At 42.5% G+C, this 18,625-nt stretch overlaps 1 protein-coding gene across 6 annotated transcripts; it reads right to left on the bottom strand.

Moving 5' to 3' along the window:
• Positions 1-98: 98 nt before the first annotated feature.
• On the bottom strand, positions 99-17,564 carry aak1a (AP2 associated kinase 1a). 6 transcript variants are annotated; one of them, XM_072434128.1, is made up of 20 exons: positions 16,891-17,564; positions 15,116-15,234; positions 10,183-10,291; positions 9,927-10,069; positions 9,745-9,866; positions 9,577-9,658; positions 9,363-9,495; positions 9,198-9,301; positions 8,998-9,077; positions 8,785-8,930; positions 8,567-8,718; positions 8,233-8,418; positions 7,697-7,878; positions 7,396-7,586; positions 7,255-7,323; positions 5,756-5,860; positions 5,555-5,647; positions 4,668-4,808; positions 4,465-4,551; positions 99-1,916 (listed from the first exon to the last, which is right to left on the bottom strand). In XM_072434128.1, exons 1-20 carry the CDS (start codon positions 17,048-17,050, stop codon positions 1,159-1,161), a joined length of 3,162 nt encoding a protein of 1,053 aa, XP_072290229.1. In that variant the 5' UTR covers positions 17,051-17,564; the 3' UTR covers positions 99-1,158. The 6 variants fall into 6 exon arrangements, with proteins under 6 accessions (XP_072290229.1, XP_072290230.1, XP_072290231.1 ...); XM_072434133.1 differs by lacking the exon at positions 99-1,916 and adding an exon at positions 2,325-3,764; XM_072434129.1 differs by lacking the exon at positions 8,233-8,418 and having other exon boundaries at positions 16,891-17,563.
• Positions 17,565-18,625: the final 1,061 nt, after the last annotated feature.

Here is an 18,625-nt window from a genome sequence, read left to right as displayed (position 1 = left end):
ACAAGACAATAATATTTAACTCATTTTAAAGCAATATTTTTACTATTTACAAGAACAAACCAGTAACAAGTTTAAATGAATGGAGTCAACACAAATAATAACTTTACATTCATTTTAATATGATTTTAAAGGCAGAATGTGCATCATGAAAAAATATTTTCAACAGTCGTGTGTTCTCCATAAAATGCGTAGAGGCCAGGCTTTGCGCGTGTCCAAATAGGAGCACAATGAGTCAGTAAGAGAGCTCTGGCTATTTGTTACAATGTGCAGCCTTCCTTTTTGCGCATCAGGAAGGCATTTTAAGATTGTAGACTTCAACATACAAGAGACACTGTGTATTGCAATAAAGAAACAAACGTTGGTATGAAAAAGGCCCGACCCGCTTTCTTAAAAGTGCCATGGTGACAAAATGCTGTGTGATTTGCAAAAGGCTTTTTAGAATCAAGATGAACAAATGCCATACTGAGAAGCACGTTTGTTTCATGATCTCTGGTTTAAGCTTTGACCAGTACATTCACAGACATGGAGTGCTGTGCGAAGCAACCAGGTCCTTGTCAAACTGCATAACATATTTCCAAGTTAACACTTTCATCAGCATGAGTGATAGGACTGGACTTTGCATACTAGAGGCGGCAAAGCAAAAATGAAGTAACATGCTTTTATTTTCTGATTAAAAGGTTACGTACTGGGGCTTTGTAGTATTTGTATTTGTTTGTTGCCACAGCCAAACATTTTACAATGTTCTTTTCCTGGAGTTACACGAGCATCTTTATCCAGCATATTGTTAAAACACAATCTCAGGTTTGAAGGCCAAAGACAATAGTTGCAAAGCAATAGAAATACGTCAACTGCCTTCACCCGTTAATTACTCTTTTGCATAAAGAGTTTAAACTAGTTTAATTATAATAGTTACAATTCCCTCACAGAGTCATTATAAACCCAATATGTGAGGTAGATTAAACACTAACTCAACCACCACATGATCTGTTTGTGAGTGTACCAAAAGGATAAATCAGCATAAGGTAAAATCAGTCCATGAAAGATGTTGTCATTCAAATGTAAATGACATTGCAGTACTAGATCCATGCAGCCCTACAGGCAACCCCATTCAAGACTCTGACTTTGCATAATTGTGTCCTTGTCCTGACATTTGAGTGTTCAAGGTTTTTCCTGTGGAGCTTTGACATGAAAAGGTGCAGAGACAAAGGGGTCTCCAGCACTCCTTTCTGAGGTCCAAGAGTGTAAAGGTGCTACTGGGACAGAGCCCACAGCGGCCTGTCCGCTCATAGGACCTGGAGCTGAGCCGGGCTGCTGTGGGACTGTCCCCTCAAAGTGACGGGAATATTTGGCTAAAGCTTGAGGACGGAAAGGCTGCGGGGGGACATTTCCCAAGACGCCAGGTTCAGTTGCGTGTGGATGTAGAGTTACACTGGCCACTCCTGTCGACTCTTTTCTTTTTCCAAAAGGGGCCTGAGCAAAAACATCAATGGGCTGCTGTGCTGCAGCAGAGGGGCGTGGAAACGGGGCATTGGCAAACACATCGCTTGTGTCTTCATGTTCATTCCGAAACGGGGCATTTGAGAACACGTCAGCATCTGTGGCTGTGGCGGTCTCAGGGGGAACAGCAGACGTGTGCTGGCAGTTGTTCTGGACCATGGGGTTTGATGGAGGGTAAGCCATAGGAGGTTGTGAGGGGACAGCGTTGTAGCGAGGAGCATCCTCTTCCTCCTCTGAGTCCAGCAGCAGAGGCCTGGAGCCACTGCAGTCATGAGCAGACACGCCGCTCTCATCCGGTTTGGGCTCTTGCTCCTCGTCATCGCTCGAATGAACACAGCCTTCATTTGTTTGAGGATCTGAAGGTCCCATCTCGGGTCCCTCAGCCAGAACACAGTATCCATTACTCTCTCCCTGGAGATCTGCATGCAGAAGACATTCAAGACAAATCAAGTTGTGTTTAAATGTATTGTGTCAATGCTAGGAACCACAACATACAAGCTTTTCTATCACCACACTAAGGCATCAGTAGTAAAACTACAGCACAGTAACAAAACACACATAGGCTCTGTTCTAATCAGACAAACCAGTGCTACCATTACAACATCAAATCTATTGCTTCCACAAATTTGTCTGTAATAAACTGTAATACATCTCATGTTTTAGAGAAAAGACAACAAGAAATGAGTGGAAACAAAGTATTGACTGCACAGGAAGCAGCAGTGACACTGCACAGATGAACACACATCGTTCTTACCTGGACGTGTGAAGCAGCAGTTACAGCAATCTCTTGGGAACAAGTTGTATCTAATTCTGCCTAAAATTATCCATATACAGGACAAAGCCAACTGTCTTTGTGTCAATAATTAAGTGAGACTTAATGCCATTTACAATTATGAGCTTTATTCACAGAAGCAGACACTAAAAGTGATTGACATCTGCTGCTATTGATTAAAACACAACTATTTAAATTCATCCAGCACAACAAAATTATCACTTATACCAAGACAAGTAAAACCTTTCAAGTCAAAGTCTACTACAGATCCCCCTGTACTGATGAAATGAAACATATTGCATAGAATAGTCTTGATGACACCGCAATGTTACTAACACCAAATACATTATTGAAACATAACGGAGAAAAGGTGAGATACAGTAACTCCTGTGTGGAATCCCAGTAATTAAATACTATGTAAAGGAGGTGAGAGTGAGTCACTATGAAATCAAAAAGACAAGCTACACTGAAAACTACATAGTGTTTCAAGAGTAAAGGACGTCCTGATGCAAACAGCACATCTCTGGGCCACAACTAGTGTCTAAAATAAATAATGACGTAACAAAAATGACAATATAACATCACATTTGTCAAATATCCTTCATACAATCTGTACATCATTCACAATAGTTTCTGCAAACACAAAACATCTAAAGCTATCCATCATTCAGTAACACTTGAAAAATACAATGATTTTGTTCATACAGAAATCTTGTCAAGCCCAAAATCTAAATAATTCTCAAGCACCATTCAAGCGGGTCAATTTAGCAAAACATCAAGATGAAACTATCTGTCTGCTGTGCCAAATAGTGCCATGTGTGTAAATCCACAGTATTGTAGTTGCATCCTGTTTGTGACATATTACCTACTTCCAAGTTATCTTTTATTACCATTACTGTGATATACACGCGGTGCACAAAACACATGTTCGCCACAGTACTTTATAGAAGCACATATGCTCTGAACTCAAAGCCTTTTAGGACAAAGTGCATATATAATAGGTCCACTAAGTTATCCCTGTAATGAATGAATAGGCCAAAGTCATTCAACAAAAGCTTAAACAGAACACGGCAAATATGCACAAGAAAACTTCACAATGGCAGCGCATTCAATGAGAGAAAAGTATGAGCAAAGTATGAAGAGAAGCCAACGATATGTTCAGGCATTCACGGTTGTTTTACGTGACGGTTTTGTCGCAGTTCAGCAGCGATAATAGAGCCAGCTTATCAGGCAGCTAGAGATGGAGTGGAGGCCAAGGAGGGACAGCTAAACAATAAATCTGGTTTCTCTTGGTTTAAAAAGGTGCTACATCGAGTGTCCCCGTTTGCTAGCCCTGCCCCGCCCTTTTTTTCCGACAGTTTTAGCATTGCACTCTGCCCCTTCGACCTCTCCCACCGCCTCTAGAGGTCGATGAGCTGATCCACCAGCAGAAGGGAGCGGGCCAGGTTGGGGATGCTGGACTCAGAAGTGCCACTGTTGCTGCGGGAGTGACCACCTGAAACGTGCCAGAAAGAAAGAGGGGAAACCAAACAAAAGGAGAGAGATGGAGCCAAAGGGAAGTTTGAAAGCAAAAGTTATTTTATATTTTTTTCCAAACAAAGATTAAATAAATGGATAAATTAATATTTGATGACAATGGTAGGAAGGATGCATGAACGGAGGGGCAGAAAGAGAAAAAAGACAGGCAGAGTGTGAGCAGGGATCAATTTGACACAGATGCATTAATACAGGGAGAGAGAGGGAAAACCATTGAAACGCGATGATAAACTACAATGGGCAAAACACCTGCGGGCGGGGCAGTGCCGGACGCAAAGACGGAAAACTAACACTCAATAACATGACAATGAGATGCGTAGACTCAGCGGTTCCCAACGGTATTTCTTTTATCAATTATAAATCCGTTTACTCTTACAGTGCCAATAAGTGGTGATATCTTTTCTTGTTTTAACGATAGCAATGCCAGAACCATCCTACAGAACCACGTAAAATATACAACAAAGTACATTTTATGTTCAAATACACATAAATGACACGTGTCCCTGTACCGCTGGTTGGGAAACACTGGCCTCTGTGAAAGTGCGTTGCATTCTCGGCTTATCGCGTCTACGCTCGATACTCTCGGGGGACATTTATAAGGGCTGGTGATGCAAGCAGAAAAGGCTGTCTCGAGATGCTCCGTTTCCACTGGCGCTTACCTTGGCTTGTGTTTTTGGATGCGAGCACAGGTATAGGGTCAAACTCATCATTGTTGCCCTGGTGCCCACACGACAAGAGAGAAGAGTCTGAGGCAGCCAAGACGCAATGGTGGGGGGAAAAAAAAGCGTAAGAGGTCGATTCAGAATGAGACGAGAAGGACAGAACATGCATTTTTTTGCGGCTTTGACCCAAATGCCCTTACCAGCAGAGGCTTGGTTTGTCAGCTGTTCCTCCAGACAGGATCTAGAGTGGTTATTAATAGAGGAAACGCACTGGTTTTTGTGAGAAGGAGTGTGAGACAGGAGGTCGCAGCCAAGCAGAGAGCCGTCACCAGTGAGAGGGTCTGAGATAGTCGGGACCAAGCAGAAGGACAGAGGGGTCGGACTGTTAGCTCCAGAAGTCGCACCAAGACTACATAAAAAAATACAACTAACCAGGCATCATGTTATAGTCATGTGCTAATTATCGGTGTTCATCAAAGTGTAGCGTGTTAACCACTTGACTAATACATGGCCACAGACAAAAAAAAAGAACAAAAAACCTAACCCTAATTGTGGGGGCTCCATGATTTGGGAAAAATATCCAATTGTGTGATTTTTCAAGTATTTAAGTCCCAACAATAAGATTATGTGTCCAGGAGAATTGACAAAAGACTGAAATGAACTGACAAACTAATAAAAGAATCACTGGTATTTTAGAACACGTTTGTATGGGTTTTAACCACAGGGTTAGCAGGTTTTTTGTGCAGAGTAAGACAGGACATTAAGTTGTATGTGGAGGAAATGATGGTACTTAGAAGCCTGTGAGATATGATAAATGCATCTGTTAATTGCGGTTAATCTTGCAGCTCTTCAGGGATGCGCTCTGACTTCCTGCTTATTTATTTAGAATCAGCACAGACTGTTTGAGCTACACCTATAATTATTTTGCCTCCTATGATGAGTCGACACTCAAAAGGTGGAAAAGCGCTAAAGCCGGGAGGAGGCGTGGCATGTAAAGCTGGGTAAAGCATGTGGAAAGGGAACATAATAGGCCTCAATTACATTTCACTTTTTCTTGACTACAAGCTGCTATTAAACTACAGCTGACCTTGAATGCCAGAGGAGCTCACGTCTGGTTGCCGCTGGGATTGTGGAGCCTCTAAACCAGGAATCAGTGAGTCCACACATACCTCGGTTTTTGCTACACAAGATAAACAAAACCATTTAATAAAAATGTTTAATGAGTTTAATGGGCGATTTAAGTATTGACCACAGTAACAGAGGGGAAGAGTCAAACAAGAGCAGATACCATAAGTGCAGCCCTCAGAGGAAGTTTTAAAAGGGTCAGCCGAGGTTAAGAGGTCAGGGAGCAGCAGCGAGGGTTCAGGGGACATCAGCCCCTCAATCAGTTTCTCTGTGAGGCAGAAAAAGTAGAGGGGAGGAAAGGAAAGAGAGTGACAGAGACAGCAGATAGAAGGGGGAAGGCCCCAATTCAGTTAGCTATGTTTGCATTATATATATATATATATATATTATATTATATCGTAGAATTAAAATATTTTAACATTTGACAACACTTGTCAAACACACTTCAGTTGCACACCTCTTTTGAACATCAAGGCAAAATGTTTATACCACAAAGCAAACACAAATTCAAATTAAGTTCATGGTCTAACAAACCCATAACAAATGGTAGCAACTTAATTTAACAACTAAAAGAGTCAAAATTCATATTGTGCCATTAAACCACAAAATCACAATAACCTTAGTAATATTAGTAAAGTTTTATATTTTGAAATGTATATACAGGGACAGACATACCATGTCTCATGCAGTCTTTCAAAACTGCTTTGGGATGCAAATACTCACAGAAACAACAATGGGGGACATTAAGGTGGGTCTTAGAGGAGGAATGTGTTGGTCACAAAATGGTACAGCACATGTGACGCTTTGGTCCTTTTAATGAAGATAACAAGTCAGATTTTCTGAAATAGTTAGAAAGCTAATCTATCCCTGTGAGGCTAAACACTAATCTGGTACAGCTAATCCATGCTACACCACAGACGTTAAAAGCAGATTACTACGCCCTGATTATGCAATAGTCTAGTTTTAGCCGGTCGGCCCAGGCCTTAAACAGTGACAACACCAAGGAGTTTGCAGAGTGTAGTAGGCTAAAGATTCTCCTCTAACAGGGCAGCTCATTTAACTTTCTCTTCAGGCTGCAGGGATTGTTAGGAAGAAACACCAGCAATAAGGAAATCCAACTAACAAAGAAGTTGTCCTTGAGGTTACCAAGCAACAGCCGGAGATCTGCAAATGAGATGTGATGGAGCTGTAGCTACACACACTATTCAAGTGACAAGGGTCTACTGTGAGGCTGCTGCTCAAATAGATCCTGTCCATTATATACCAAGAAGCAGGAGCCAGATGCCTCTGAACAGCCAAAAATGTATGCATTAGGCCACAAATCTTAAAATGGTTCTGAATGAAGTAGAAAGTGGATGAAATTGCAATCCGCTTTCTCTGCCCACGGCTTTGTACTTAAAATACTTCAGGTCATATAATTAAAGTTTTTTAAAAAATGCTGCAAAGCAATTTCTCGTAAAGAGCATAAATGCAAATCAGTCAGGGAAGGGCAGAGAACACTTTGGCAGTTTTGAACAGACCTGTTTCTATCAACGTGTCTTGTAGATCAATATTGCAATTTACAACAAACAGAATGTCAAATAATCATCATATGAATGTAATACTTTATTCATAGATTAAAAAAACCGTGCAAGTAATACAAATAATAATAAAATGCTGTACCTGGAAATGCTTGAAGCCCAGAAATGATATTTTCACTGGAGCCAGATAGTTTCTCCCCTGATAGACCAGCTGCACAAACAAACCAACAGCAGTTAGATTGATTACATTTTCATATTCAGCATTTATTTTAGGCCCTCTTACACTCAAGCTTTGCAAAGTCTTTATTTAGAAGCTCTTCGGCTGTAAGCTTTGAGAAATTATCATCCCCAAAAGGGTTCCAGCTGGAGAGGCTGGGGCCAGCAGGATGGGCTATGATGCTGCTGCTGTCGGGCGGGTGGTACACACTTTGTTGGGACGAACAGGGCGAGCCAGAGGGAGTAGTGCTAGCAGATCTAAAACATATATTTAAAGATCACTCAAATCGTCCAGGTGTTTTTTCCTGAATGAGGGTTTATGTGGCTCTGAGCTCTTTTTTAGAGATGTGAGGGGTTGTTATACGCACTTGGACTTGTTGAGACTGGCTTCAGCTGCTGCTGCTTGAAGAAGCTGGGTGGATTTACTCACAGGAACCCCAAAAATAGTACTGTGAGTGACATCACTCAAGATGCGTCTGTGGCCACTTTTTTGAGCCATCTTTGGTGATGAGGGAGGAGTCAGGGAGCCTGCTTTGTGTATGCCTCGGCTCTGCAAAAGAAATGTTACAATTGACAGTGAGACAGATCTGTACAGAACTGTACAAACAACAAAGTCATAGTAACAATGAGCCTTTAAAGAAGATATGTCGCAGCATACACCCCATTGAAGTAAAAAAAAGGTACAGAAACCCATAAACCAAAAATGATCATTGAGAAGGGGAGAGTATATCAGGAAAAAGCTTTTTATCATAAAAGCATGACAGGCCAAAGAAAACCATTCCAGTAGCACTCTTCAACTTGCTGTCCCAAATAGGAAAGAGAGCAAATGTTTTTATTGATTTGTTTGAGATAAGCCGTTTTTGACCCTGGCAGAAAGCAGCAGACAGCAGCAGGGTAATGTTACCACAACGTCCTCGCCCACTCCAGGAGCAGCGGCTGTAGTCTCTGGGATTGGAGTGAGGTGAGAAGGCATCGACTCATGTGCACAACCAATGAGAGCAGTGAGCTGCTTTTGGTGCTGCTGGGACACTTTAGCTCGGGACTGCAGCAAAGTGGATGCCAAAGAAGCACTTTTGCGAAGATGGACTGTCTGTGCCACAAAATGCTACATATAAATAGCAAGTCATGTTTGCTTTTAAAATAAGACAAAGCTAACAAAAACCTCATGAGTCAGTGCTCAATTTCTTACAGTCAAATGTCAACATGTCACCAAGAAAAGTTGAGTATGACCCTATTACCTGCTGGTTACTTTGGGGGCTTAAAAAAGCATGGGCTTGCTGTTGCTTCATGAGAAGCGGCTGATGTTGTGGTGTCGGCTGCATGCTCACAGGCTGTTGAGCCGGCTGAGATACAGGCTGAACAGTAGGAGAGGCTGAAGATGGGACACCACCTACAAAATAAAATGTTTTAACCATTTCATAAATTGCACTGTTCAAACAGGGTCAGCCTCTTATACCTGGTACAGCATTGGACTTTTTGCGTGGCGTGGCTGCAGGCTGAATGGAAAGCATGCCTGAAATGGCCTGAGCCTGAGCCTGACCAGGTTTGGGTCGCTGTCGTGGAGCAATTGAGGTTTCCAGAGTAGGAACGGGGTCTGAAAGCCTAAAGACTGCACAAGTTAATACCCGATACAAGAACATAATTTTCATTGACTTTGATTTACTCTCACCTAGCTTTGGTTTGACTCTTTTTGGCCATGGCTTCACTGGCTCTGATGGGCTCAGGAAGTTTTGCAGGAATGGGTGAATTCTATAACAGTGACATTAAACCACTTTTAGGTTTCCCCTCTGAATGTACTTAAACAGTTATCACTGCAAATAGTTTGTAGCCCGCCTTAACTCTCTAAAGGCCTGTATAATAGTAACTTACATGTACATTTGGGACTGGACATTCTCGCCGGGCCAGTTTAAAGGCAAAGTAGGACACTTGATAGATGTCTGGTCTCTTGTCTGGGTCAGGTTCAAGCATATATCCTTGAAAAAACAACAGCAATGTTTACATAATCCAGATTATAAGCATAATAAATTTACTCACTGATGAAACAGTGTATTTCCTGGGAATATCGAGAATTGTCTGGGATTGTGAAATTGCCATCACAGATGGCTACTGAGCTCTCCCCAAAAGGAAGCGTGAAGAAACAAAGCTTATATAGTAAACAGCCCATGGCCTGAATAGACAAATAACATTCATAATTATTACATATGCAAACATGATTTTAGTAGTATGCAGTTTAGTGCATGAGTTTTACCCAAATATCTGCTTTTGTTGTAATGATAGTTCCACCATAAAGGTTTACCATCTCTGGGGCCCGATAAGACAAGGTAGTGTATCTATAGATAATGAAGACGACAATTCATGAGCTCAATGACATTTTATTGATGAAAAAGAAATCATCATTGTCATGGTCCAAACTCACTTTTTGATTTCCTCCTCCACAGCAGCCACTCCCTCAGTCTGAGGGTTCTGAAATTGGTTGGTGGCACTTCCAAAGTCACAGAGCACATAATGTCCTCGGTCATGCAAGAGAATATTCTCAACCTGGTAGAAAAAGAGAGTTAAAGATTTCTTAGTTCGACAGATTTATTAAGCATGAATTACCTTAAGATCTCGATGGATGACTGGGGTCTTGCACTGGTGGAGACGTGCAACAGCTTCACTCGTGTCACAAAAGATCTGCAAGACTTCTGCTTCAGAGAAACCCGTCTGAAGCCTTTGGTTCATTAGATTCACCACCTGTCCCCCTAAGAATCACACACACACACACACACACACATATATATATATATACTGTACATGAGCCATATAGTCATTGTGAAACTCTTGCCAAATGAGATATTTAAGACACTAGATATACCTCGACAAAAGTCCATGAGGATTAAGACTTCATAGACGTCTCCAGCACCAACAGCTGTTAAGCTCGAGTCCAGATAACCAACTATGTTTTTATGCCCAACAAGGTCCCTCTGCAGAAACAATACACCCACATTAGTATTTTACTTTGCACAAAATCATTCGAGATGGACAATGTATGAGAAATAAACAAGAGCCTTATCTATGTCATTAGAATGGAGGCAAAAAGGAAGAAACTCTTTTAGACCCGACTAAATTTCTGAACATATTGCAAAAAATAAATACTGTTTCTAGCCTTAATATTGTATTGGAGTTTCACAAAATGATGCTCATTTGGAATATTATTCCAAATGAGGTGATATTTGGCTCGAGCCATTTCATGGAATGGAATGCGACGAGTCTTTGTTATTGCCTGGTTTCTTATTATTATTATTATTCATGGTCATTTTGCCACAACTCGGGCATTTTTGACCCCCTGAACATTGATGAATGTCACACATGGGACATAGACGCGATCGGCTCGGCCCGAACTCCAATAAAATTGAGGTTGCGAGAACGCCCGTCGCAACAGTGCCGACTAGTTCATAAAAACATGAAACTCTTAATCTTTGGCCAAGGCAAATGAAACTTGGAACAATGATAGAGCTACCTTTGACCTTTGACCTCTGACGAGTAAAACACACCTGGCAGCATCGCTCTATGATAAACAGGAAATCAGCCATGTTGAATCAAAGTGGCGCCGACCACGTTTGACTTTTTTTTTCAAAATCTTACTTGTTCTAGGTTTTTTGTCCGATCGAGCTCAAAACAACACCAATATTCAAAAGAATGATGATATTCTTTACGGTCTCCGCGTAACACGTCCTCAAAAAAGGCTTAATTTCCTGTTTTTTCAAGGACAAGTCACGCCTAATGGAATTGATCTACGGAGCTCATATTTCACTCACTAATGCGTTTTTATGGTCTGATTGGAAATAATTAATACCTATATAACAAATTTACTCTATAGCGCCCTCTACCCATTGTGTGAAAAACTCAACATTGTCTGATTTGTTTGAAACTCATGGATTATATCCTCATCGAGACGCCATGAAAAAAGTGCATCGCAGATATGGTGTATTTTCACAATTGGCCAGCAGGGGCGCAATGAATGCCTTCACTTCCTCTTTTATTTTGGTGCAACATTTCCTCTCGTGCTGTGGTCTTAGCATTAGCGTTAGCATCAGCATTAGCGGCGAGTCTCTGTTGCTAGGTGACGGAGGTACAGGGAGGAGGGGGTTTAAAGAATAAAGTCTAAAGAATAAAGTCCAAGAGAATGCAGTGTCGGGGCAATCGCGATCAAAACACGGTCGCGCGGGTGGCGAGAGCCATCATCGCCGCTACCGCGGCTTTAATTCTGTACTTGTGTTTGTCTACATTCTATTCACTTTTTGTGCAATACATGCAATGGTTTTCAGCCAGGTAGGAAATGCGAAGGCGCGGCTTGCGGGGGTTGGTGATCTGCGTGTGAACCCGTCGGTGGCTTTGTCTGCTATAGCTCCGTGGAAGTTTGTCCCGGCTCCTGTTGATGTTAGCTTGCATGGCAAGCTTAGAGGAGTCGCTGGGAGGGCACCGCAGTTTGCCGTTCAAGCGCTCATCGATAAGCACTCAGGTGATGTGTTTATTTATACCGACGGGTCTAGGGATCCTGAGAGTGGGCGTACTGGCGCCGCTTATTTTGTGCCTGACCTGGGGCTAGCGGTCAAGAAGAGGTTGACAGATCGCCTTTCTGTTTTCACGTCGGAACTCATAGCGATACGGTTGGCGTTGGAATGGGCGGAATCTGCTTTGCAGTGTTGCGGCATTGTGGTGGCCTCTGACAGCCTTTCTGCATTGCAAAGCATTAAATCTGGGAAATCGGATTGCAGACAGGATGTGTTGAATGGCATCTTCTGTCTGATGCTCTCCCTGTCCAGGAAGGATGTGAGGGTTTCCTTCATTTGGGTCCCTGCGCATGTGGGGGTGGATGGTAACGAAATGGCTGATGCACTGGCTAAACGTTCCCTTCGGCGGCCATCAATTGATGTGGCGGTTGAGTTGGGCAAGTCTGAAATCAAGCCCGTTATCAAGAGTCATGTGGTCGGCCTTTGGCAGGAATTTTGGAGCCACTGTGTTACTGGACGGCATCTCTATCACATACAGGGTAGTGTGGGTCCTTGCGGGTCTATGGGCAGGAACGCGTGGGAGGAAAGGGCCTTCGCCCGCATGAGGATTGGCCATGCTGGACTCAATTGGTCACTGAGTAGGATAGGCAAACATCCGACCGGTCTGTGTGGTCACTGTCGGGTGCCAGAGACTGTCGAGCATGTGCTGATTTGCTGTGAGGCTTATGATAGCGAAAGGGCCGGGTTGGCCTTGTGGTTTCGGAATAATGGGCGGGAGTTCAATCTGCGGAACGTTCTGGCGATCCAGTCACAGGGTTTGTGTCAGGCTGTGGTTGCTTACTTATGTAGCACAGGGCTGGGTAAACGTTTATAGAGGTGGGGGGTGTTGGAGACTGAGCCGAGGATGAGGAGCAAGAGGATGTTGTTGTTGTTGTTGTTTTATGGCGGTTGGCATCCAATTGTTGCATTACCGCCAGACTTTATTCCTCAGACTTTTCGTAGTCCTCAGACTGTCGTATTCCGTAAAAGAACTCCTTCCATTGTTGTTGTTGTTGTTGTTGTTTTATGGCGGTTGGCATCCAAGTGTTGCATTACCGCCAGACTTTATTCCTCAGACTCTGTCGTAGTCCGTAAAAGTACTCCTTCCATTGCTTTGGTGTTACAAAGCCCATGAGGTCATGATATGTCTTTGTGACCGGCTTTATTCCAGGGAGACTCTTCTTCACCTTCCTCTCCTTCTTTGACGTTCGGTGCTTCCACCGTACAGCTTTATTCTTCAGGCTTCATTCTATAGGCTTTAATATGTCCACTGATGTCGCCGCTTGGTAGCCGTGCGTCTACGAGACTGGGCGAGGACAGGAGACCACCCCCACCCCCATCTCGTCACTCTGATCACTCTGACTCCCCACAAGCAGACCCCCATCACTCCGACTCCCATTTAGCGCCTTTAGCCTGTTTTCTATATCTGCCCAATCAAGCTCCTTTGTTCCAAGGAATCTCCCTGCAGCTTTAGCAATGATCCTGATCCTTTCAGTTCTGCTTTGAGTCTGAGCAGCACAGTTTACAACATCCACCATAAAGAGTACAAAATCCTCTCTATCCACTACCAGGCAAAGGTGTGGTAAATGTGCAGGAGATCATGAGTATGGGAAGTGTGATGTGGGTGCAAAACTGAAGTGCTGTAACTGTGGGGAAGAACATAGCTCTGCCTACGGGGGATGCAGGTTTAGCAAAAGAGCTGCTGAGGTGCATAAAATAAAGGTCTCTCAAGGTATATCCTATGCAGATGCAGTCAAGAAAGTTTCAAGTAACGAGTTTAGAGTAAATACAGAGAGAGGAGCCAGCGTTGCTCCCAGCCAGGGCGAAATGAGAGAGGCCAGCGTGGCTCCCAAGAAGTGTGAAGGTTTCAAGAGTGGAGGTCCCAAGTGTGCAGGTTCCAGAATTAATGAGAATACCCTGGTTGTGGATAGAGAGGATTTTGTACTCTTTATGGTGGATGTTGTAAACTGTGCTGCTCAGACTCAAAGCAGAACTGAAAGGATCAGGATCATTGCTAAAGCTGCAGGGAGATTCCTTGGAACAAAGGAGCTTGATTGGGCAGATATAGAAAACAGGCTAAAGGCGCTAAATGGGAGTCGGAGTGATGGGGGTCTGCTTGTGGGGAGTCAGAGTGACGAGATGGGGGTGGGGGTGGTCTCCTGTCCTCGCCCAGTCTCGTAGACGCACGGCTACCAAGCGGCGAAATCAGTGGACATATTAAAGCCTATAGAATGAAGCCTGAAGAATAAAGCTGTACGATGGAAGCACCGAACGTCAAAGAAGGAGAGGAAGATGAAGAAGAGTCTCCCTGGAATAAAGCCGGTCACAAAGACATATCATGACCTCATGGGCTTTGTAACACCAAAGCAATGGAAGGAGTACTTTTACGGACTACGACAGAGTCTGAGGACTACGACAAAGTCTGAGGAATAAAGTCTGGCGGTAATGCAACACTTGGATGCCAACCGCCATAAAACAACAACAACACAACAACTATTCTAGTCACAAAAACACATCATGACCTCATGGGCTTTGTAACGCCAAAGCAATGGGAGGAGTACTTTTACGGACTACGACAGAGTCTGAGGACTACGAAACGTCTGAGGAATAAAGTCTGGCGGTAATGCAACACTCGGATGCCAACCGCCATAAAACAACAACAACAACAACTATTCTAGTCACAAAAACACATCATGACCTCATGGGCTTTGTAACGCCAAAGCAATGGGAGGAGTACTTTTACGGACTACGACAGAGTCTGAGGAATAAAGTCTGGCGGTAATGCAACACTCGGATGCCAACCGCCATAAAACAACAACAACAACCTTAACCACAACATTTACAGGTTAGTTTTGGCATAATTCTGATGTGCCATAGTACCATGGGGCATAATAGAAGACATATAGACAGATATATGACAGATCTGATCCAAGGGCCTGGAAGCAATGATGACACTCTATAGTGAGATTGATTATAGTTGGATTATAGTGGCCCCAGAAACTGAGTGAGGCTCATTTACACTGAAGAAAAACCCATATTTTACAACCATTTCTAAATGTATCACACTATCAATACACAAAACTAATTTATAGGAGGGTGTAATATTCAAACCAAGCTAATAGCATGCCTTTCATGTGCCCCTAATGTTGGGGCCAAAGTTAAATCCTTGTAACATAAATCATTATTACAAATGACAGCATTCTGGAAAAGTGTAATGCATAATAATTAAACAACAAACTCCATAAATATACTCACCATAATTTGTATTTCAAGTTTGCAGACTTGCAGATCATGCTCATTGTTAACATACATTCGTTTAAGTGCACAGCGGACGCCTTGATGAGTGCGCACCAAAAATACTATAGCAAATCCACCTAAAAAAAAAATCAAAGAAATATTAAACTATGTTTGAAATTAAGTGTGATCTTTATCATAGTTAATATAACTTGTATATGTGCAGTATTGATAATATAACATTATTTTGTATAATGTATTTATTTTAAGTATTTAAATAATGATTGTTTGGCATTGGTATGGAGAGTTTGAACAAGCAGGTGTGAGTCAGCAGATGTGCTGAAAAGAGGCAAAGTCAGTGGATGAATCATTAGGAACCAGGAAATAACTATATATCAACTTTAGACACACTTCTGCTTGCACCTCTATCAGTAATGTCATATTATTCAAGGCAAAGGCAACGTTGAAACATAGCTGAGGCCTGAAGTGACAGCTTGTGTGTTTGTGAGGTGCAGAGAGCACCAAAGCTGCATCCTTTTTGTCTCATTGTCTAATCTAAGATGCCTGTTAATTAGTGGGATTAGTCATCTTCTTAGGCAACGTTTAGCAGCAGTCCATGCTGCACTAAGCAGTGAGTGTGGCCAAAGTAGTGCTTCTACAAATAGTCCCTTCTCCTTTAACTCAGCATTTTGCTACAATATAAACCAAACTTTGTATGTCATTGTGAAATGATGCATTGTACACCCAAATGCCATTTTTACGACAAGTTGAAATGAGAAGTTGGTTGTGTTGAAGCAGAAGACATGTCTGGGGGAGGTAGCAGTTTCACACTGTAATTCTATATGTAAACAGATAGTAGTCTGAGAGAAAGGGAGCCATCTCCCTCTGGCATTTAAATGAGGGGAAGCAAACAACAACTATATAACCAGTATTTATATATGAATAAAATTGAAGATCTTCTTATCCATAACCGTAAGGGGACAAAGACACCATGTGAGGAAGCCCACAGTTCAAAGACCACAACCAGAGCTCACAGAAATAGCTTTGACTAAAGCTGAAACCATCTGAATAAACAGGTGTAGCAGGGCTGGGAGCATCACACTCCACCTGCCTTTACTGGGGTATGTTAAATGAACAAAAGTGAAACATCTAAAGTGTATATTGATAGTCTCTGGCATGGTTTGAAGTGAAACAAAGTTTTAGTAGGTACACCACCACATAACAAGCCTTCCTCAGAGGGTTCAAATGTCTTGTCTTTGATGAAGTCACAGTGAAACAGTTGCAGTCCATCCCACGCCTAATGAATAAATCAGTGTTTTTCATACATTATTTAAGATAAGATAAGATAATCCTTTATTGTTCCACATGGGGAAATTTCATTGGTGCAACGCAGGTAGATACAGAGGTAGATACAGAAGAACAGATCACTTATAGGAAGTCTGAAAAACACTTAACAACAACGCATTGCTACTGGAGCATGGTCGATCATGGCAGATCTGAGCAGATCATGGGAAACTTGTCACCTCCAGATGCTCCTCTTTAAAAGGCGTTTTAATTTCTTCAAAAAGAAGCAGCAGATACATTCATAGATGATTTCCCCTCCTTGTGCACACACTAAACATCTCTTGTGACTCAGCATAGGCCTCCATGTTAGTGAACTCCGCTCAGTGCCCCGGGACAGGACATCCAGTCAAAGGTGTGTGTCTCAGACCTAACCTTAAGTCTGTCTAACTTGAACTCAGACATCAGGTGTCGCAATAAAACGTGGGACACATTTAAAACAAATTAGAGGATACCTTCAGCCACAATTTCTTCGACCGTAACTTGGTAGCGACCGATGTTGAAAACTCGTCCGATGAAGCTGCTCCCTCCCCCGGACCCAGCGCCGCCTCCTGCCGCTCCGGAGCCGGGCCCGGAGCTCCCAAGCTCCCGGCGAGTGTCAAAAAACTTCTTCATTGTTTACGTGTGGGCTGGCAAAGACGCGTCAAATGCTTGTTTATATCGCAGCGGTGTGGAGGGTTTGAATGAAAGCAGGTAGCCTTCCTTTAGCTAAAAATGCTAACTCTCTTGCTATGATCCAAAATACGTTTAGGACAACATACTAAATACACCTTTTACTGCAACTACGGAGCATGTGATGTCCATCTCAAGTCACCTCTAAATGTGTGAGCGACTGTGTTGAATTAGCCCAGTTCAAGCCCCGGTTAGCCGTTAGCACCGGGCTAATGGCTCCACACACGGTGACAGCTGTCAGACAATAGTCCGGGTCTGCGGCGTCCACAGCAGCTCATCACACATCTCCATCCGAAGCCGACCCTCTAAACCTGGTTACACTCACAATAACACGTGTCAGTGTCCGCAGTCTGCATCGAGGTTCTTAGGTTAAGTTCATGTTAAAAAGCTAATGTAGCTCCAAACAGCCACTGTCCCTGCAGTTCCACTGTGCGGTGTCCGGCTATTCTCCGACGGCTCTGATTGGTCACATCAACTACTTCCTGCTGCGGGCTTTCACTAGTATATTTAATTCGGATTATTAGATCACGAAATGCTGTTTTTCAAAATGTCAAGCGACACAGACAGACAGAGGACATAAGCATTAATCAAAATGAAAACGAGGCTTCTGGCATATTTTTGGATATCATCAAACCACCTTCCGGCCTTGGTTCATGTGAGACTGTCAACGACAGGGAGCGCTGTGTATTAATACATTGTCACAGCCATATTTAAATAGCCCATCAGCGCCCACTACTAATCAAAATAAAGTAAGAAAAAAATATATATATATACACATTTATAGCCCACTTTCCAAATTGTGGATAGTGGCAAAACAACAACAACAACAACAACAACAACAACAACTTCATTTTAGTGGGCTAGGGCTAGTTTACACTAAAACTTTGTAATTAGCCAACAATTTTGGACATAAGGTGCCATTGTGCCTAACTAGACCATTAGTGATGAATGATGAATGTGTGTTCATTTAGCCTACACACTATGTCTCTGAGCCACACGTAAAAGGCAAACATACTTTGTTATTTTGTATAGCCCCTAGAGAACGGCAACATCCTCACAGTTTAAAAGCTGATAACAACAAAGGAAGGGTCAAAAAGCCAAGCAGTTCTAACCTATGTAATGTTAGCGAGCCCAATGTGTGTGAACAAAGCAAAATGAGGTCATGTTTTAAATGTTTTATGCTTGATATCAACACACACATGTAGCCCGCTTATCACAAACATAATGGCATTTACATTTGAATATTATTCTAATGTAAATGCCATGTTTATTTAAAGCCAGTGTTGGGAAGTAACAGAATACATTGAGTAACTGTATTCCAGTAAAATTGCTCTCTCTTTTGGTGGTATTCAGAAAACAGGAGGGTTAGAAAATACAGCTCTTAAATGAGTGAAGGTGAAGGTTCTGTCATTTGTGATAAAGGTTCTCTTTTGTATAACAAACAGTGAAACAACGATAATGTAATGCAACCAGTAAAAGTTGTAAGTACCGGTATTCAGAATAAAGTTCTTTGATTAG

The sequence above is a fragment of the Eucyclogobius newberryi genome, unplaced genomic scaffold (assembly GCF_026437365.1).
Source record: "Eucyclogobius newberryi isolate DKJ021-1_F unplaced genomic scaffold, fEucNew1.0.hap1 SCAF_6, whole genome shotgun sequence".
NCBI classification, from domain to species: Eukaryota; Metazoa; Chordata; class Actinopteri; order Gobiiformes; family Gobiidae; genus Eucyclogobius; species Eucyclogobius newberryi.
Note: the sequence above shows the minus strand (reverse complement) of the source record. Positions and strands in the feature narration are given on the sequence as shown.